At 36.7% G+C, this 22,164-nt stretch overlaps 3 protein-coding genes across 5 annotated transcripts; 1 reads left to right on the top strand and 2 right to left on the bottom strand.

Moving 5' to 3' along the window:
* Window positions 1-300: 300 nt before the first annotated feature.
* On the bottom strand, window positions 301-2,487 carry LOC107874936. The gene is made up of 3 exons (XM_016721632.2): window positions 2,130-2,487; window positions 1,830-2,019; window positions 301-1,145 (listed from the first exon to the last, which is right to left on the bottom strand). Exons 1-3 carry the CDS (start codon window positions 2,295-2,297, stop codon window positions 802-804), a joined length of 702 nt encoding a protein of 233 aa, XP_016577118.1. The 5' UTR covers window positions 2,298-2,487; the 3' UTR covers window positions 301-801.
* A 1,998-nt stretch (window positions 2,488-4,485) lies between these two features.
* LOC107873049 (alanine--tRNA ligase) lies at window positions 4,486-12,791 on the top strand. 3 transcript variants are annotated; one of them, XM_016719756.2, is made up of 7 exons: window positions 4,526-4,871; window positions 9,004-9,043; window positions 9,274-9,512; window positions 11,720-11,760; window positions 11,840-11,885; window positions 12,230-12,319; window positions 12,399-12,791. In XM_016719756.2, exons 3-7 carry the CDS (start codon window positions 9,486-9,488, stop codon window positions 12,594-12,596), a joined length of 402 nt encoding a protein of 133 aa, XP_016575242.1. In that variant the 5' UTR covers window positions 4,526-4,871; window positions 9,004-9,043; window positions 9,274-9,485; the 3' UTR covers window positions 12,597-12,791. The 3 variants fall into 3 exon arrangements, 2 of the variants coding, with proteins under 2 accessions (XP_016575241.1, XP_016575242.1); XM_016719755.2 differs by lacking the exon at window positions 9,004-9,043 and having other exon boundaries at window positions 4,503-4,871; XR_007057253.1 differs by lacking the exons at window positions 12,230-12,319; window positions 12,399-12,791 and adding an exon at window positions 11,974-12,213 and having other exon boundaries at window positions 4,486-4,871; window positions 11,720-11,885.
* Window positions 12,792-18,939: 6,148 nt separating this feature from the next.
* On the bottom strand, window positions 18,940-19,968 carry LOC107874111. The gene is made up of 2 exons (XM_016720982.2): window positions 19,432-19,968; window positions 18,940-19,380 (listed from the first exon to the last, which is right to left on the bottom strand). Exons 1-2 carry the CDS (start codon window positions 19,966-19,968, stop codon window positions 18,940-18,942), a joined length of 978 nt encoding a protein of 325 aa, XP_016576468.2.
* Between the last annotated feature and the right edge of the window lie 2,196 nt (window positions 19,969-22,164).

Genomic DNA, 22,164 nt, shown 5'->3' with positions numbered 1-22,164 from the left:
TAAAAATTAGGACATAAAATCATATTTTAAAAAGTTTTTTCAAAAATAAAAAAAAAATTAAAAAAAAATATGGCAAAACACAACTCAACTCCAATTTCAACTCCAACTTCAAAAAATTTTAATTTTCATGACCAAACGGCTACTTAGACTAATAGAATATAAAAACAAATATCAACCATCCGTAGGAAACAAAAGAAGCTTCATATCAAACAAGATAACGACTGCACCAACAAATTTTTCAAGGACTTGTAATCCTCCATATGCAAGCCAAGGCAAATATACTTTTGGCAATATACGATATACAAACTAGTATCAATATCTTCTTTTTGCCACCACACGCCGGAGGATCAATATTGGCTTAACTCAAATCTTAAATCTACCAACCGATTATGGAGATACTCAAACACTCGAGCACATTCTGATGCAAATTCAGACTAACTAAGCCTAAAACGGATATCAACTATCGGGTAGGAGACAAAATAAGTATATATCAAACAAGATAGTGCATTAACAAAAATTTCAAGCACTTCTAATCCTCATAACAAGCCAAGGCAAATAGACCTATGGAAATATACAATAAACAAACTAGAACAATATCAACTTTTTTCCACCACACCTCGGAGGATCAATATTGGCGTGACTCGAATCATCAATCTACGGATCGATGATGGAGGTACTCAACCACTTGAGCAAATCTCACGTGTCACGAACCATTTTAGAACGAAAGAGGAAAAAAAGGAAAAAATTGTCTCCCTTTAATTAGATCTCTCCTTTTTCTAAATTTTTAATTGGTCCTTCAAACTATATGCAGAGAGGTGCAAACAAAGAAATTTTCTTGCAGTTTTGAGAGAGCCATTTAGAGTGCATATAGCTAGCTTTTCTCCAAGGTGGAACATGAAGACCTTTCTCCTTAAGGGACTGTTTGGCTGCTGAACAAAGCAAAGAGATAATGCCATTGAGTTTCTCCTCAGTACCAACAAATATTGACGGAAGAGAATTTAAAAGTTCTTGGTATTCTGTTGTAGGTCTTGCCAACTCAAATTGTGACCTAAAATCTATATCCACTATTACTCTCACTGTTTCTGATTCACTTCTTTCTTTCGTCATCACATCAATGTATTCATAATCACCTGTGAATTGAAATGCTTCAACAACCACAAAAACAAAAAGAAAAAATCAGCAAAAAGAAAATGAGATTGCAATTAATTTTGCTGAATTTAAAAAATATATATTGAAAAAGTTAAAGTTGAAAAAAGAAATATTAAAAAGTTGAAATTATATCTGTATATAAATTTCACTTAAAAAATGTTTGAAAGATTGACATAATTGTAAAAACTATTTGAAAGATAAACATAATTGTGTTATTTTCATTTTTCAAGAAAGTTCAAGTAACTATTTGGTTATAGTATTACTCAAGCTATTACTCCAACTTGAAAATCAGTTTTTCATCTCCTGAAAAAACTTCAAACATATTTTTAATTTCAAGTGGAAACACTTGTCCCAAACACAACTTCAACTTTCAAATACTCTTTCTACCTTAACTTGAAAAACCATTACTTCAACTAAAATACACCTCTAGAAAAAAGCATTTGAAATTGAACCTGAAAAAAATATTTTTGTAAGTTGAAATAGTATCTAGACATGATTTTTATTTGAAAAAAAAGGACAAAGTTCTTTGAATAAACATTATATTTTCACTTAAAATACTTCTCACATAAAATTTTCAATATACATATTTCACCATCCAAACCATTATTTTTTTTTTGGAGTGGATGGGTGGGTGGGGGGGGTGATAGGATTGTTATTGTGGGAACTAGGTAGAATAGTACCTGAAGGACGTCCGGAAGAGGTAATCCAAGAAGTTTTACAAAGAGAAGCTTCATACTCATCCGTTCTTAATCTATTCACAATCCATTGCCTTAACTTTTTAGGCTCCATATTATTAACCATGTTTCTCCAATAAAACAAGATTTTCCCATGAATCTCTGTTTCAGTATCACTAACATTCTCAAGAATACCCTACAAATCAGAAAAAAATTGGATTTTAGATAAAGATGTGAAAAATAAGAAGTCAACATTATTAGATGAAGTCTTTTTTTTTTTTAAAAGAAAAGTGAGGTAACATGTACCTGTAAGGAAAGATAGGTGGTGCGATTATTATGATCAACAAGTTCATCAACTTGAAAAGTTTCACAATCCAATTCAATAAAATCACTGACCATTTGGGACAGCTTATCTTCTTCAAGTTCAGAAATGACCATCATTTCTTTCTTGCTTCTCATGTTGATTTTTTTCATATATAAAGATATAAAGAAGAGGAAAAACAGATGGTGACTTGAAACTTTTAAGCTAATGAGGTTTCTTTGTTTGTTTGGAAGCCTATGTATTTATATTACATAAAGAAAGGAAATCTTAAGGATTAATTGCTATGGGGATATGCTTTTTTGATGTCATCAATGGAATATACATGTCCACATCATATACTCATCAATAGAGTGTTGGCAAAGGTGGTATTTAGGAGTAATGCAAATTAGCTTAGATTAACTTTTGGTCATTTCCTCTCTATTTCTTGCTTGACTTTTTAGGGTCTTTGACTCTTGACCCATAAAGAAGTTGTTCTCTCATCTATTCCCCGAAGTGTTTGTGATTTAATTTGAATCGATTTTTCACGGAAATTAAAATTAAATTAATTTATTAAATTTTTTCAATTATTAAAATTAAATATAATCAATATTCATCGATTTAGTTATTGACAATTTTATTGATTTTAAAAAACTCTAATTGTATTTTTCTTTTTTGTTTTTCTCCTACAATTAGGAAAGAATCTCTCATCCTTTCCAAATTATACTAATTCAAATTACTACTGAAAATTATCTCTATAACAATAGATCTTTTAGCAATGGTTATCAAAGCGTTGCGGCAGGATGTCTATTGCAACGATTCCAATCCGGACAAAAAATAATTATTCTACTATCTATAATATAATTTTATAATCGTTTATATTAAAAATTATCCATTGCAATAGGTAGACTTATAGCAATAATTTTCATAACCATTGCCATAAAGAATCTATGGCAACACTTAATGGGTAAAAATATACCTATTACATCATGTCTTTTAATTTTCTTCAAAAAAATGGGAAAAGACATCGTTTACATTCCAAATTATACAAGAAAAGTCGAAGCCATACCTGAACTATCATAGTAACCTATTACACACCTAAATTACCTCCTTAGAAGGTAACGTGGAAGAGAAAGTGCATTCACCTTCCTTAAGGTGCGTGAGATGAATAACCAAAATCTTAAAATGACATAATTGCACAGATGTCACTCTTTCATTAGTCATTATATCATTAATTATCCTAAGATTCTTCTTAATATATACAATTAAATTAATTATTTTTTCAATTAAAAAAATATTAATTAAATTAATTTTTTTATTTATTCATTTTATATGTGGGTCCCGTCTTCTTCAAAAATTTTGCTCTTTTTCTGTTGGGTTCGTTGAAGTAATCTTTTCCAAAATCTCCACGAAAACATCTCTAATCTTTTGCCTTAAAGCTTTTAAAGAGGATCTTTAACGAAGAAATTGAAAATAGTGAAAAATATGAAGGCTTCCATTGGAAAGTTCATTATTTTTTTTTGATAAAGTCCATAATTTTTGATTCAAACACAATGAAAAATTCAGTCGGAGAAAAACAACGAAAATAATTATTGAGGAAGATAAAGGACTTCGACAAAAAATCTCATGATATTTATATATATAATTTATCAAAAATACATCGGAGAAGACGATTACTTTCTCTTCGTCTTCTCCATTCTCGTCAGAGCATCACCATGACCATCATAATGCCATTTCAATCTCACGTAATCAATAATATACGTAGTTATTTTTATACACAAAGAATACTAATAAAATGTTTGATTTTAATCTTGAGTTATTAAAATTTTTGAAAATTTTTAGCATTTTATCCATCTGCTTCACCGGCAATAATGATGTTATCACCGCCTATCAAAATTTCACTGCAACTTTTATCCTCAAAATACGATTTCCTATTATTTATTTCTCCCTTTGAATTTTTCTCTTTTTCCTTCAATTTATCAATCAAGAATGAAGAAGGAAGAAGAAGAGACTTGAAAGAAGAAGAACCCAAAAGTTTTTTTTTTTTGTTTTAAGCACAATAGCTGAGATTTTTCTTCTTTGGTTGTCCTGTCGCAACATCACCTTCAACATCCATCATGATTTGGAGAATGAATTGGCTGCGAAGATACTGCGAAAGTAAGTGCAGCTAGGATTATGATGAAGTGGATGAAAAAAAGAAACCAAAAGAAATGAGAAAGTATTTTGGATAAAAAGTAGTAAAGAAAAAGGAAAAAGTAGGAAAAATAATAAATTTATTATTTTTTTCATATTATGCTGATGTGACACTGATATGACAGACGCGTGTGAAACACCGCACTACATATAAGTGTATGATAAATTATAGGATGTAAAAATATCACTTTTTATAATTTAAATGTGTAATAGGTAACTAATATAGTAAAAACAATGCGTTTTCAAAAAAATAAATTCACAAGTCCCCAAAATTAGAACCCTCTTCCGCCCAAATTTCACAAGTCCCCCAAATTAAAACTCTCTTCTATGATATTTGTCGGCTCAATTTGTCACAAGTCCGCCCAAAATTTGTCAATTTGTGCTTTTGTTTGTCAGCTTAATTTGTAATTTGAAACCCTAGGAGCTCTCTTCTTGGTCTAGAACCCAAAAATTTGTGATTTGAGATCTGGTCGGTGGCAGCTCGATGTGATTTGAACCTGTCGCAACTCAATACTTGTAGGCCACCGTGGTCTTCTCGGAGACTCCAATTTCATCAGGTATCGCTGTTTTGTTCTGGTTCGTTGTTCAACCCTAATTTGATTATGGTTAGCTGTAAATATTGCTATTTTTTGAGTAGTTGATTATTTCATACTTTATCCTGATGTGATTGTGTTAAAGTGCTTGGTAAGTTGGAATTTGTGTTGTTTAACGGATGTTGAACTGGAAATTCGTTGAGTATAGAGACTGTGTATCATAATTAAGAGCATGAGAAGTAGTTATTGATTTAAGGTTTTGAGAATGATGTGATTCTTCTAGAGAAAATTCAAATAGATAAAGAGTACTATTTGTTATGTTGTAGCTTGCAAGATGTACAACATTCGATTAAATTATTCAAAATTGATGATTTGATTAAGTCTAACCTGCAATTTCTGAGGCTGCATCTGTCTATGGAAAAGCATAATAAGGTAAACATATCATGTAGTTCTGATAACAACAACAACAGCAACAACAACAACAACAAACCTAGTTTATTCCCACATAGTGAGGTCTGGGGAGGGTAAGATGTACGCAGTCCATGCCACTACCTCCGAAGAAGTAGCAAGGCTGTTTCCGATAGACCCCCGGCTCAAGACAGGGAATAGTAAAAATATGACAATACATAAATACGCTAATTACAAAAGAATAGTGAATAGAGGAATAGTAAACAAAGAAGAGTAAGCAATCGTAATACAACATGCATCAAGGTAGCAAAACAGGCTTAATACACCCACCAAGTAAAGCCCTACCCTACCTACCTAACTTGGCGCTAGCCTTCTAACCTAATACGCGTCTTCCAGATTTTCCTGTCTATGATCATGTCCTCAGTAAGCTGTAACTGCTCCATGTCCCGCCTAATCACCTCTCTCCAGTATTTCTTCGGCCTACCTCTACCCCTCCTAAAGCCATCCAAAGCAAGCCTCTCACACCTACGAACCGGTGCATCCGTGCCCCTCCTCATCACATGCCCAAACCATCTCAATCTTCCTTCCTGCATCTTATCCTCCACCGAAGCCATTCCCACCTTCTCCCGAATAATCTCATTCCGAACTCTATCACCCTTAGTAAGTTCGCACATCCAACGCAACATTCTCATTTCCGCCACCTTCACTTTTTGGATGTGAGAGTTCTTTACTGGCCAACACTCCGCACCATACAGCATGGCCGGACGGACTGCCATCCTGTAGAATTTGCCTTTAAGCTTTAGGGGAACTTTCTTATCACACAACACCACCGAGGTGAGCTTCCACTTCATCCATCCCGCCCTAATATGGTGAGAGACATCCTTATCAATCTCGTCATTTCCCTAAATCATAGACCCAAGATACTTAAAACTATCCCTCTTACAAACCGCCTGAGAATCCAACCTTACTACCACCTCGTCTTCCTCCCTCGAGCCATTAAACTTACATTCCAAATATTCGGTCTTGCTCCTACTCAACTTGAACCCTTTAGACTCAAGGGTCTGTCTCCACACCTCTAATTTATCATTCACACCCCCTCGAGTCTCATTAATCAAAACCACATTATCTGTAAAAAACATACACTAGGGCACCTCTCCTTGGATACGCCGCGTCAACACATCCATCACCAAAGAAAACAAAAACGGGCTAAGAGTAAATCCCTGATGCAACCCTGTCAAGACAAGGAAATGTTCTGAATCGCCTCCCGTCATCCTCACCTGGGTCTTAGCTCCATCATACATGTCCTTGATTGCTCTAATATACGCCATCGGGACTCCACTCACCTCCAACCATCTCCAAAGGACTTTCCTAGGGACTTTGTCGTACGCTTTCTCCAAGTCGATAAACACCATGTGTAGGTCCTTCTTCCTTTACCTGTACTGTTCCACCAGTCTCCGCACTAGGTGAATTATCTCTTTCGTCGAGCGCCCGGGCATAAATCCAAACTGGTTCTCCGAAATAGACACTGCCTTCCTCAACCTCAACTCAACCACTCTCTCCGAAATCTTCAGAGTGTAACTCAATAACTTAATACCCTGATAGTTGTTGCAACTCTGGATGTCACTCTTATTCGTATACAGAGGTATCATAGTACTCCATCGCCAGTCCTCGGGCATTTTCGTTGACTTGAAAATGCCGTTAAATAAATCAGTCAACCACCTCAAACCAGCCTCACCAGTGAACTTCCAAAAATCCACGAGAATCTCATCAGGCCCGTCGCCCTACCCCTTCACATACTGTGAACGGCCTCTCTAACCTTCTCCACCTTAAAACGTCTACAATACCTAAAATCACGACACTCTCCTGATTGCTCCAGCTCCCCTAACACAATTACTCTATCCCCTTCATCATTCAAGAGCCTATGAAAATATGACTGCCATCTTTTCTTAATGTGAGCATCCTTCATCAACACTCTACCATCCTCCGCATTAATACACTTCACCTGGTCGAGGTCACAGCCCTTCCTCTCCCTCGCCTTAGCCAGCCTAAACAACCTCTTTTCCCCTTTTTTCTCCTCTAACCCCGCATACAAACATTCAAACGCTGCTTTCTTAGCAGCCGTAACTGCTAGCTTAGCCTCCTTCCTCGCTAACTTGTACTCCACCCTATTTACCCGCTTCTCTTCTTCATCCTTACCCTCAACCAACTTAGCATACGCCCCCTTCTTAGTCTCCACTTTCTTCTTAACTTCTTCATTCCACCACCAATCCCCCCGATGGTGACTGGCCCGGCCCCTAGACACATCCAACACTTCCCTGGCAGTTTCCTTGATGCACCTAGACGCCCTATCCCACATACCATCTACGTCTCCCTTACACTCCCACACCCCCATACCCGTCAACTTTTCCCTTATCTCTCACGCATTCACTGGTGTCAAGCTGCCCCACTTAATTCTCGGTCGACCCTCCACACCCCTATTCCTCTTGTCCTTCTTTATACCTAAGTCCATCACCAAGAGCCTATGCTGGGTCGAAAGATTCTCACTCGAAATGACCTTACAGTCCCTACACAACACCCTATCCTCTTTCCTAAGCAGCAAAAAGTCTATTTGGGTCTTGGCTATCGCACTTCGAAAGGTGATCGTCCTTCTTCGGGAAGCTCGAATTCACCACCACCAGCCCAAAGGACCTCGCAAACTCCAACAGAGCAGTTCCCTCCTTATTTTTCTCCCCAAAACCAAAACCACCATGCACATCACCAAAGCCTCCCGGTAACACCCCGATGTGCCCATTGAAATCCCTTGCTACAACAATCTTCTCAGAGCTAGGCACGCCTCGCACCACCTCATCCAAGCCCTCCCAAAATCGCATCTTCTCCTCCCCATCTAAGCCCACCTGCGGCGCATACACACTACACACGTTCAGGGTAAACCCCCCAAAGACCAACTTACTAGTCATCAACCTATCACTAATTCTCTTCACCTCCACTACCTGCTCTCTAAGCTCTTCATCTACTAGGATGCCAACTTCATTCCTACGCCTCTCGTTTCCTGAGTACCAAAGCTTGTAACCATTCACATCTCTAGCCTTAGACCCTACCCACTTGGTCTCCTGGACACACGCAATATTGATTCTCCTCTTTCTAAGAGTCTTCACCAGCTCTATAGACTTTTCCTAGAGAGTCCCTATAGTCCAAGACCCAACCCTCAGCCTATCAACTCTAGCGACACGTCTTCCTCTACCGCCCTTAACGCCAGACCTTGCCCCCCTCCCCCACTTGCCCTACTCTCGTCCCCCACTCCCAGCACAGCCCCCCGCCCCAAACCCCTGGACATGACCCCATGTAGTTCTGATAAACACAGGTTAATCCAAGATTTGACTTTTATGGATTCGATTTTGATTCTATTTTGATTTATTGGGTGCAAAATACATTATTTATACTTCTTTAGTGGATTTTTAATATGTATACAATGTTTGAGCTAAAGCTATTGTATTTGGCTGAAGATCAATTAAGGGTTAGTATATTGTCAGGGTTAGTCATTATACTAACCCTTTGTCAATTAAGGTTAGTATATTGTCAGGGGCCGTACACGTGAAAGGGTTCGTATATTGTCAGGGTTAGTCAATATACTAACCCTTAGTCAAATTGTTTTGCTATTAAATGAAACTGCAAATACTTCTGAGAGCTCTGGAAATGGTTACATGATGATTCTACAAGCTGGTGACCTCCAATTTGTGTCTCTTTCAAGGTCTACTGCACCCAATTCTTGGAAGCTCCACGAACTTTAGGTATATGACATCCTTACTGTACTAGTAAATAGTTTGCATAAGTTTCTCTTGGAATTATGTATCCAATGGCATGTGTTCTAGTTTGTGATGTTGGACGGATTGTTTTTTCTCAGTTTACACCATTGCTTCACTAAATTTGATATGTATAAAGGCGTATATATACATGCTACATAGTCTGTTATTCTGAATTTGATAGTTTGTGATGTTGGATGGATTGTCTGATAATTTAGGATTCTGCTATATACCTGCAACTGGAGAGTGAAAAGGTTCGAAGCATTCCTCATGTGGTTATTGCTGCGGCTAAGAAGAAATTGGCCAAGACAATGCAAAAGAGATTACAGATCTCCAGAGATTTGCATCAGTGGTGAGTCCACCAAGTGGAAGGAAGTGGATTGCTGACGAGTTGGCTGTTGTTGCTGAGTCAAAAGAGGTGGCAGGGGATATGATCACTGAAACCGTGCTTGATCAGGTTTGTGTCTTAATGACTTTGTCTAGCTTGAGTCTTTCCTAGTTCGTAGTAGTCTCAGATGTTATGTTGTTAGAAATAATATGAATATTAGTTTGATCTTTGTTAGTCATTCGTGCTATATTAAAATTGTGCTCTTTTACTGGAACGTTTGTGAGTACAATCTACTCAATTGTCATGCTGTATGCTTCTGTTGGCCTTTATTTGGCAGCCACGGAAGTTTCTAATAGTGATTATTGGTGGAGCAATGCGACCCTGTGCTTAAGGTTAGTTGAGTTGCGCGAAATCTGGCCTGGATACCACACTTATTAAAAAAAAAAAAACTTTCAGGCTGTAGAGTATTATGGTGTTTTAGGATTTTTTTTTTTTTTAAATGAAGCTATTAATCAAAGTTTTATGATGGGAGCTCAATGTAAAACACGCCTCATGCAAGCTGGTGATTTATTGAATCCGAAAGAGAGTGGAAAATGTGTGGTAGAGTTTTAGTGACAGACATGGTAAAGTACATTCTTTTTTTGAGTACATTAAAAAATAAACTAATTAAGATTTTTAAATTTGTTAGTATGCCACACATCTCAACCATTTTCTTCAGTGCATTCTCCAAGATTATCAAATCTTCGTGTTTGTGTCCTTCATTTGCTACAAAATCCGCACATTAGTTTGCCTCCCTCAAAATATGTTTGATAGTGGTCCTTTTTGCTTCCAACAAATGTTTGCAACCTTCAGTTATTTTGCTCAGAAGGTGACACTGTATATCCTCTTTGATAAGCTTTGACATCAAGATGGCAATCCTTTTGCTCTTCAAGTGCTTGATATCCCATTTCTTTTTCTAATTTTAGCACTTGTTTGATACTCCATGGTAGAGTACTGAATGTTCTGTAAATGGGTTAAGAATGGAACAACCTTTGTGGTATATGGTGCATTAGAAAGTGAGGCACATTCATTGAATACTTGTACTTCAAAGCTTGCAACTAAAAAGTATAAAATGGTTCCTCATCTGCATGCCACTTCTGGCGAAGGATTATTTTTTTCAGTTTCTTGGACAAAGCATCATGCAGGAAATCTTTTGAAGCGTTATAGTTGTTTTAAAGACGAAACATCAAGTTGCGAGATATGTTATGTGACCCTTTGGCTGAGCGAGGCAAAAACCTGGAGGCTTGCATGACTTGACACATTTCTTTATATTCTTGAATATACTTTCCTAGAACTTTTGGAGCCCATCAATAAAGAATATAAAGAGTGGGATGGCTAGGATTAGGTTTACAAGGAAGAGTGGTCATTTTGTTCAGGATTGATTGGGCTAAGAAATTCCCATGATTCCTAGCTTTGATTTACCTTTTGTCTACCTGGTATCTGTTGTTTGTGGGAGGTGGCAGGTATCCCATGAAATTAATGGAGGTGCATGCAATATGGCACGGAAATAACAAAAAAACAAGTGTTGTAATCGGGCTATTTACTTTTATTACTATTTCTAGTTTTTGGTGGAACTGTTATGAAAAATTAAAGCATTTTGTCTTTCTCCTGAATCTCGATGCTAGATGAATATGCTCAACAGCAGTATTTATTTACATTGGACACATCGTAGTAAATAGCAGGAGTTATTGAACTGTGAGTTGAGAGGTAATTAGTCGGAATATTATTCTTATTATCAATAGTGCCAAGGCTTCATGTTTCACTACGACCTTGTGTACTATTCTCTATTCTGAGCCGGGGGTCTATCGGAAATAGCCTCTCTACTTCTTCGGAGGTAGCGGTATGGACTGCGTACACTTTACCCTCCCCAGATCTCACTTTGTATTCCTGAATACACTGGATTTGTTATTGTTGTTGTTGTAATAGTGCCAAGAGGTGAAATTCTATTACATGCTGTGAGGAACTTTTCTGTGGAAAAAGTTTTTGACTTCGGTGTGGAATCAGAACTGTTCACTTGTTTCTACGTCTATCTCTTTTGCTCTGTGTACATATTTACCCAGTTTTAGGAGCTACTTTCATTACTATGGTTGTAACCTATCCCATTATTATGCTTATTTGTCCATGGCCTCTACACCTCGCCCAGAAATTTCTTTTCATTTGTGCGCTCCTCATCTGTGGGCTATTTGCTGCTTTGGTTCATAGTATCTGTAAAATAAGTTGGTGATGAGCTTCTATGTCTCTCTGATTAGCAGGCTGAATGAGTAATATGTAATGTAGCTTTATGTTGATACCTGCAGGTTTTTGCTGATGATGCTTTTTTCAAGTTTGTAATGAATGAGTAATATGTCATGAGCTTCTTTTCATGTTTGTAATGTTCAAATTTATGGAGGATTCATTCTTCATATTGGATCTTTCAGTGGACAGGCGCACAAGTTCTCGGTTGGTGATAAAGTGATTTGTAAGGTGACACTTTCTTCTGTTTGGCCTTCCACAACCATCAAGCTTTCAGATTTGTTTTACTTCTTTTTACTTGCATTGTTGGATTGAGCAGGTTGACTATGATAGGCGTAAGATATACTTTATTCCTGTCTATCTATTTCTTATAATTGCTCCCCTGCACTGTATCTTCCTCCTTAGGATGTCGTGGTGCTGAATAGTTTCTGGCTAAATTTATTCAGTCAAGCATCTTTTTGTTCATTAGTCTTTGGTCAATTCAAGTTGCTCTTTCAATTTTTGGCCGATCCTTGTTCCTACTGCTACTATTGTTCCTTATCTGATGAATTAATCCATTTAGTTCTTAATTTCAGAAAGTAACTTCTTTGAACGCTGCCGTGGAGAGGGCACAAATTCTCACTGTCATGAAAACTGATCTCAAGGCCAAATTCTCTGTTCTCCAGGTATGTACTGTTTCTTTTGTGACCGAAGATGAATAACATTGCTTAGGAAAGAAAAGTAACATGCTGATAATTTCTTCAGAATCAAGTTACTAAGGCTAAAAAGAAGATAGCTGCAGAGAATATTCAAAAAGCCGTTAAAGCTGCCTCAGAAACCTCTGGAGCTTTAGCTTCTGGTGGGAAATCATACTGCATCTTGCAGATTGACGTGGGCTTGGACACTGGTGCAGTTCGTGAAGCAGTTGTCAAAGTCATGGAGCAGAAGGTTATTAGGGAATAATTGGCAAAAGATACCATTCTCAAAACTATTTTGCCAAAGGGACACTAAATTTCTTTTTGAATTATTTTTTAGGGTTAGGGTATAAAAAGTGTGAAAAAAGGTGAAAAAGTAGGCTCACATGTGGCCAAGGGACCATTGTATTATTTTTCTAACTTTATAAATTTAACATATAATATACTAACCCTCATCTACAAATTTAACATAATACACTAACACCCATCAACTTATTTCAATATCTAAAAAAAAAAAACAACGTTGTGTCTCTTAAATTTTCTCTCAACTTACGCTTTGAATAAAAGTTCTCTTCAAACACCATTTTCATTTTTCCTTCTTCTGTGGCTGCTAAGAGATTGTTGTTGCTTCATAAGATTAGTTAAAATCATGTTTTGATAATTTGTAGATCCAGTTAAATAGGTTTCTTTGCTACTCGATTTGTTGTGATGTAGGAATTTTTTTTTTGAACTTGGTTGATTAAGGAGTTTTGGTTTAGTTTCGTTGTTTTTTTTAGTAAAGAAGTGTTGAATGGTGAGATAATCATTATTTGAAGTTATTTTGGCAGTTTGATTCGAACAGGTAGTTGTTTCTGTTCGTAGACTCGTGGCCTATGAAATCGACTCGTGGTCTATGAAATCAGAATGCTCTAAATTGAAATCAATTTTTAGATGTATGAAATTCTTTTAAAAAATGGTTGCTTAAATAGTGGAAATTGAAAGATTAATAGCTAATTAGTTCGATTAGGTGCACCGATTTAATTTTTAGCAATCGTTGTGTTTTTATATTGCATGTTGGATTTTGGTTGAGTTACTGATGTTTTGGAGTGAACTGTGATGGTGTAATGGTGGGATAATTGTTATTTGAAGAGTTATTTTGGTAGCTTAATTCCAACAGTCACCTGTTTCAGTCCGTAGATCAGTGGTCTATGAAATGGACCCGTGGTCTATGAAATTAGAATGCCCTAGATTAAAATCAATTTTTAGAAGTATGAAATTCTTTTAAAATATGATGGTTGAAATAGTAAAAATTGAAATATTAATAACTAATTAGTTTGATTAGGTGCACTAGTTTGATTTTAATACTCCGTGTTGGATTTTGGTGGGGTATTTCTTTGTTTTTTTTTGGGGGGGGGGGGGGGGGGGTTCATTTGGGCATTCACTTATTTCTATTGATAGACTTGTGGTCTATGAACTGAAAATGGAAGATTTGTTCTGCAGGTGTAGATTGTGTTGAAAATGAGTAAAAAAATCATCTATCGTAAAGGCAAAGCCGGTAGAAGTAGAAAAAGAAAGATGAGGCAGTTGAAAATGTCTCAAAAAGAAATAAAATTGATGAGGAAGTGTCCGAATTAGATGCGAATTTAAAGGAGATAAGCGACTTCCTTCCCGAGCGCAGTGTTAGTGGTGACAGTGAAGAGAGTGAGGGAAGTGGGAGAAACAGTGATGATGGGGATAATGATCCCTTGTCCGTGCCACATTTGTCAAGGTTCATTTTTGTGGAGCGGTATGACCTTTGAATGATAATGGACGAGGTCGAATCTTACCCGGCGAAGATATCGGTTAGATCAAGAATGACTGCTTATCGAGAATTTAAGCAAGTTCTTGTCGACCAAGAGTTGAAGAATAAATTCAAGCGGTCCTGTTTCGGACACCTGAGAAACCTACCGGAACATCTCAAGTTCAATGGGCAGTTGATCCATTATTTGCTGTTACGACGCGTCAAGAAGGATAGATGCGTCATGAGATGTGGTTATGCGTTAACAACAAGCCTGTCTGTTTTGGCTTGAAAGAATTTTGTTTGATCACGGGGCTGAACTGCTCATCATACCCTAGTGAATAAAAATTAAAGAAGGTGTTAGACAAGGGGGAGCATTTTTGCTTTAAGGTGACGAAAAACAAAAACATTACGGCGGCCAACTTGTTACACTTGATCAGAGGGAATAAATTGAACGAGGACCAGAAGTTTAAGTGCTGTTTACTGTGGCTCTTGCACACCATGTTGCTTGCAAAAGATTCGACGAAGATTGTCGACACGAAACTGATTCGAATGGTCGATTCTTTGAGTTTCTTCGAGAATTATCCATTGGGAAAAGAGACATTTCAACTGACCCTGGACTATCTGAAGAAGAAAAGTGACCTGAAGAAACAGAGGGAAGAATTTGATGAGAAGCAGAAGGCATCATATGCTCTATTCGGATTTTCTTGGGCATTCATGGTATCTACAATAGACCCTTTAGTGAGTTTATTGTAGATTCTTGTTTTATTTATACTCTGTAATAGACTCTGAGTTCTTTTTTTACTGTTGTACTGCTTACAGGTCTGGATCTACGAGACCTTTCCTCATCTTGAAAAATTTGCTGGAAAATCAACGGATGAGACCTTTTTCATTTCCCGCATCCTCAGATGGCACACTACAAAAAATAACCAAATATTAGAAGGTGACCCATTCAAGTACAAAGGAAAAGTTACCGAGGTATGAACTTATTATTTATTATGCAATAATAATACTATTGTTGTATTAAGTGTTATTTAATTGTTAATTAATATTTTGTAGAACGTGCACTCGTACATCATCCCTATTCTTCATGAGACGAAGATGGATTACATGATTTTCTTTGATTTATATGCGGACGAGGTGAAGAATAACGTCCTCAATGGCTTAAAGAAAGAGTTAGAAGGGGTGAGTATCCTTATTTCAAATGAGGACAGTGATGATGACGGGAATTTGGGTGGTAAGCCCGTTGAAGTATGCGTTGGTGATGATGATACTCCGAGCACCTCCAAAGATGCAGCAGGCACCTCATCTTCCGGGGATCTTCATAAGCATGTTGCTGTACTCGAGGAAGCGGTGTTGGATATTGCTGCCTATATTAGAGAGAACAGATTGAAGAAAAAGAAACAGGATGAGCGACAACACGAGCGAGATAACTTCATTCAATAATTGATGTTGTTAATGAATTTTTAGCTTTAAATATCAGTAACACTTTGTAATATATTGATACAGTGCATGTGGACCTTCGTGAATTGGAGAGGAATTAAGAAAGAGAAAAAAAAAACAAAATGGATGAGTTGACCTTTGTCATGGCAGAAGATAAAAAAGAAGAAGAAAAGAAGGATGAATAAGAAGAAATGGAAGAAGATAAGAGCCAAGAAGAAAGTGTAAAAGATGCAGCTGCAGTAGAAGAAGAAAAAGTTGAAAAAGAAGCAGCAACAGTTGAAGAAGGAGGCAAGGAAAAGAAGGAGCTGTGGTTGAAGAAGCCAAGGAAAAATAAGAAGCTGAAAAAATAGAAGCAACAGCTGATGATGAAGAAGAAGAAGCTGACAAAGAAAAAGCTGATAAAGCTACAACGGGTGAAAAAAAGAAAAGAAAGGTGAAAAAGAAGCAACCGTTGAAGGTGAAGGAAAAAAAGAAGGCAAGGAAGAAAAGAAAGGTGAGAAAGAAGAAGTTGTTGAAAGTGAAGGAAAAAAAGAAGGCGAGGAAGAAAAACAAGATGGGTTCATGGATATCGTTGATGAAATCAACAATACCTATGCTGATGAGGAGGAAAATAGTGAAAAAGACATTTGAATTATTTTATTGTTAATATGTTGAATGATCTGTTTTGTAGGATATTTGAGACATTCCCATGTTTTATAGAATATTTATCTAATCTTTCGTATACTTCTTTTACAGTCTATCATTACCATGCTGGCCCATTTTAAGTTGATGTGTTGATTGATCGACTATGATTCTATCAAAAACAATGTTTAACATACATTGTAGAAAAATAGAAGTATTATTATTTATTCAATATCACTACATCTATGTTACACTTTTCGAAAGAATGAATATTAGCATTATAGCACATTACATCATTTTTAGGCCATTCTCCCTTTCTTCGGCCAAAATCAATTTTTGTTTTAGTTGATCCCTCTCTATTTGGGTGTCGCGTAGCAATACTTTGAGGTGATCCCTTTGTTCTTCGGCTTCTTTGAGCAAATTCATAAGAAAATTTCTATTTTCTTCGCATTCTTGAAGCTTTTGTAGCAGATTAAATTTTGTCAAGCTACAAAAATTTGATGTCCTGGATCCCGGATTCAACGTTGATGGACTACTTGGAGGTGATGGCTCATCGAGCCAGTTAAAAAACGAGCATGTGCCATTATCCTGGAAAAAAAAATAATAATTACACAATGATTAACTTAACTTTATATAAAAAAAAATACCGCTCACCTTTGCAACTGCACAATTATAAAATTTGCGACCTGGATTTGAATCTGTGCGTGACGTTCTCAAAAGAGCCGCATCTCCACAATGACAAATTAGAGTTTTTTTAGAATTGAATGTTTGAGATGCTTGCGACATTGTAGATTTTTTAAAAACAATAAAAAGTGAATGAAATAAAATAATGAGGGATGAACACCTTATATATGAAGTTAAAACGAAGAGTTAACACTGATGGATTACAAAAATAGCCGTTTATTACCGTTGAAACAATATTTTTTTTTTAAAATGGTGGTGAAAATTAATAGACTGTCGTAGACCATGACCTATATCTGCCATCAATGAGATACCAAAGTCTATCGTAGACACTCGTAATCGATGAACCCTCAATAATATGTCAAGTAAAAAATATTACAGTAAAAAATATACTTGCGCTTTGAGGGTCCATCGATTCAGTTGGTCTATCGTAAACTTATGACTTTAGGAGTACATCGATTGATCTCCTGATTATGTGTAGACTTATGCTATAGACCAATACGTGGATGTTGTTTAAAAATGAATAAATAAATTAAAAATTAATATAGTGTGGGTTTGAACACATATGAAGGAGTGTAAACAAGTCACATAAATATATTAAAGCTTATAAAAATTAGGGGTGGTGAATTATGGAGTGTGTGGATGGGTATTAATCGAACAAACAATATCCTTAGAGTAATGGTTGTCAAAGCACAAGTGTGTTTTGAGGATGATGATTGTTCAACAACTATCCATTCCACATACTCTTTTGATTTGGGTGTGGTAATTTAAGAGTGGTGATTGAAGGAGTATGTGGAATGGGTAGTCATCAAATACAATCAACATCCTCAAAACACGCTTGTGCTTCGATTGCATAATCATACGATTTTTACAGAGATGACATTGGCACATCGTCCAGAACTTGCAAAATAAGCAAAAAAAAAGAAGAAGCTTTCTCCTAACAACAATCCTATAAGAAAGCTTCTTCTGCAATGAACACAAAACAAAAACTTATAAACATAAAACAAAATAAAAAACTAAAAAGCAGATTTCACGGGGATGCTGGGGGGGGGGGGGGGATGTAGTCAGGGCCATCCATTCCAAGCCTTTCCAAAATTGCCCTCAGGAAACGAGCAATTCGACGGAGTTCCCACTCTAGGTAGATGCAGTCTTGACCCAGGCCATAGAACAAGTGAGAGAAATCATTCCTAAGAAGGAGGAGGTCATAGTGTCTTGGGGGAACACGTCGACGGGGCACATGGATATCCTTCTTGGAGGCATATTTTCTGATTTGTGTGAAGAACAAGAAGAAGAGGGTTTCTGATATTGGGTTTAGGGACAACTAAAGGGTTACGTAGACATAGGCACTCTACTTATAGACCAATAAATGGTGTCCTTTCATATACCCACCAAATGGTCAGTTGAAGTGTGTCAGAAGAGAAAACGCTTGGTTTGCGTATACCAGCTGTTTTTCTTGTGAACAGACATTTCTGCAGCATTTCATTAAATGGGAATGGGAAATAATGATTCATTGCATCGACTGGAGAGATAAGGCGGTAAAAAGACTAACATAGCGTGTTTGATAAGCAATCATATAACCAATACATAATATTTTATAGACCGTGTGAATGATATGCCATAGAATTTACGTAGTCTATCATAGATAATGTTTTAAGTTAATTACAACTGAACGTTAAATTCTACAGAAATGAACATTTATCCACCAAAATAGTATCTTTACAACTGAAGTAAAAAAAAGGCTGCCTACGATTTGTTGGCCATTCCACATGTGATTCTTTTGTGCCCAGATTTCTTGCATATCGAACACATTCCTCTTTTTGGACTTGAATGTCTCACTGACGCCCTTAGTATGTTTGACTTTCTTCTTTCCGAGTTTGCGATCGTAGGGGGGTGGAGAAATTTTACTGTCTTGCACTTCCTGTGGTACAGTCCATTCGACCTCTGGGGGGACAACTTTAATAGCTTTCGAGTACGTGAGGAGGTAAGTTTTAGATTTATAAATTGGCGAAGAGTACTCATAGATGGAGTTATAATAACCTACGCCATCACCATACTTTGCTTGCAAAGCTGCTATCGCATGTTCGCACGATATTTTCACCAAGTCAAATTTTCAACAAGAACAACTCTTCTCCAACAAATTGACCTTGGCAGTAACATCGTTGCCAAACACCGTGAATTGGTTGAGACCCTCGTTTACATTAGTCACATACAAGGAATTGCTTGCAATCTTGTTATCCCTTATGATTCTTTCCGCATTAGGCACAAATTTATTATTTTGACCAGCGACAAAGGCATGCCGCTCCCTAAACTTTTCACCAAATTTTCTACCAATTGAATTGAATACGTACGACACGGGGTACTCCCGTTCATCCGTCAACACCGAGTTCAGCGACTCGGTGATGTTTGTGGTCATCACATCGTACCTATTGCCTGGGAAGTGTGCTCTACTCCATTTCTCAAAGCCAAACACATTTTCAAGGACATGTGCTGCCTTGGGGCTATTATTTTTCAATTCGGTAATATGCTCGCTAAACTCATCAATAGTGTACGCCTTTATCGCAGCGTAGAACAGATAAAAATATTTTTCACAGTGCTAATTTACGCGTAGATTTTTAGCGAGGTGCCTTATGCAAAGTTCATGATATGCACGACTGTAAACACGGGAGAAGGCATTGGCAATACTGATGTGCCTGTCGGAGATGACACGTAGATCTGGTTCATGTTCTATGATAGACTTCAACTTCTGGAAGAAGAAGGTCCAAGAAGCATCATTCTCTTTATCGACGACACAAAAGGCAATTGGAAAGATGTGATTTTCAGTGTCCTGTGCAACTGCACTCAGCAACACGCCCCCGTACTTTTCATACAAATGTGTGCCATCGATGATAATTACCTTTCTCATGTGGGCATATCCCCGTATGTAAGCTCTGAATGCTAAGAAGCAGTAAACGAATGATCCATTAATTTGATTTACCATGATAAAGTAGGAAGACCCTGGATTCAACAACTCCACCGTGTAGGAAAAAGCCGGAAAGCAAGCATATTCGTGCTCCGGTGTCCCGTGAATGATTTTCTTCTTAATTACACTTCCTTTCCAACACATCCAATAGCTTGCGTGACAATGCAACTCCTTGAACATAATCCTTTAAATTTCACTTATTCTTGGACCCTTACTATCCCGAAAATGATTTACACATAGTGAAATAATCAATTTGGAGGATAATCTACTATGCCTATGGGTGACGTGTTCAACACCGTACGTGTGGAACTTGACATACTTGTATATGCAAAATCTTCACGAGGTTTCGTACTTTATTGACCTCAACAACCAGCTGCAACCACGAGATAAGCATTTCGCCTTCAAGAATTTGGAGCAGTTCTTATCCAAATAATAATCAAAACATTGCTCACTGCTGCTGCGTCTAGTAATATTTTGAGCACTTTCTTGTTGGCGAATGTTTAATCGATATGGAAATTAGATCTGTGGGTGAAGGAATATCCCGGTTATGATCCCATTCCACGATCTTCTTTGTCGTCTTGCAAGTTCGATGAAATATCTTCCATATACATAGAATCATCTTTCGTATTAATAGAATGATTGCCATCGTTCTTGTAATCACTAAAATCATCGTCGACTGCCGGGCGTGGAAGTGGGGGTTCTGATGAATTTACCGATCTTTTAAAGGACCTCTCAGCTATATTTATCCTCAAAATAAGCCTAAAGCCATCTGCATCGACATCCATCACGTACATAAACTTACGTACATCACTATTTATGATCGTAGGATTCACCTTTTCCCTTGAATTCATTAGATAACTAATCACCACGTCACCCGGAGCACAATCTAGATCCCCGCTCTGTATTACACATGCAACCAATTCATCATACGAACTGTTGTGGCGAACAACAACGGGGATTGTCACCTTGGTAAAAGATCTCCATTTCCAGCATTTGGGAGTCTCCACCCATTCTCCCATGAAATCACCAGAAACCAGAACAAATTCTGCAATAGACATCGCGGAATTAAGCTTTGGTCAATGGTAGATTATGCTTATGGTCTAGGTCAGGTTATATTCACGGTAGATGAATAACGATCAGTGGTAGATGATTGGGAAGCTTTTCGTACGAAAATTATGAAATTGTAAATATTGCTTCTAATCAATGATCCTTGGGTTTATGGAATAGAGAAATGAACTTGGAGTCACCTGAGCTGCTGTAATGTACTTTCTAAAGTGCTTTTGAGTAATGTGAATAGTTTCAAGCTTTTTAACAATGGTGAAAAGTGTGTTTGAGAAGATACCAAATAAATGGGGTAACAATGGGTGCAATGGACAAACTTATGATGTTTGTGGATTGATTTAGAGCTAATCGTCAAAAAATAACGCCAGAAAAGTGGCCAGAATTGGAACTTTTTGGAAGGAAAACAACCACCTTCTATTTTAGCTTTTGGATTTTTTTCATTTAATAGTTTTGAAAACCTAAATATTTTTATATATATAATGGTGAATGATGGAGTGGGTTGAAGTGCATTATTTAAAAATTGTGGATGAATTTATTAAGTTGAAAGTATTGGTTTAAAGTAAATTATTATAAACTTTGTGGGTGGAGTTGTTAAGTTGGGAAAGTTGATGATGATGTGGATTTAAGTATCTTTTTGCAAATTATTCATCAAGTTTGGAACTTTGGCAAAATAGTTTTTCATAGTGTCCTTTTGGCAAACTTGCCCAGGTTATTAGCTCATACATGCGCACTATTTGTCACATACTGTATTGTACACTCCCAACTTTATCTAATTCAAGAGAAATCATTTATCAAAAGCTAACTTTGTCTTCGCTCTTGTGAGATCTCACATTTTGCTTTTGGGTTTTGGACTACTAGTTTGTTGCATATTTGAATTTGAATTATTTTTAATGATAGATTTTGGTGTGATGTGTATATATAATTGTGTATTAATAATATATGGGTGACTATTTCTTCTAAACTGTCAATTGGTATTTCAAGTAGTTGTAATAGATGACAAAAGTTGTTGCAGTAGCTAATTAAAATAGTTGCAATAGATAGCAAAAAAATGTTGCAAATGATTCAAAAATCACTGCAATAGATGTCAAAAATCGTTGCCATAGGTAGTGAAAAATCATTGCAAAAGATCAGTAACCGTTGCAGTAGATTTTTTAATTATTCATATATCATGTTAAGCTTGTACAATTACTACCACATTTGATAATAATGTATTTTTAGAGGTAGTCCAAACATAACATACTACCTACATAAAAGGACTAAAAAACACACATTTTGTGTGTGTTTTGTATGATTTTTTTTTATGAAAAATATTTT

The sequence above is a fragment of the Capsicum annuum genome, chromosome 6 (genome assembly GCF_002878395.1).
Source record: "Capsicum annuum cultivar UCD-10X-F1 chromosome 6, UCD10Xv1.1, whole genome shotgun sequence".
Lineage (NCBI taxonomy): Eukaryota > Viridiplantae > Streptophyta > Magnoliopsida > Solanales > Solanaceae > Capsicum > Capsicum annuum.
The sequence above is the reverse complement of the archived record's forward strand: the minus strand, read 5'-3'. Positions and strand labels throughout refer to the sequence as shown.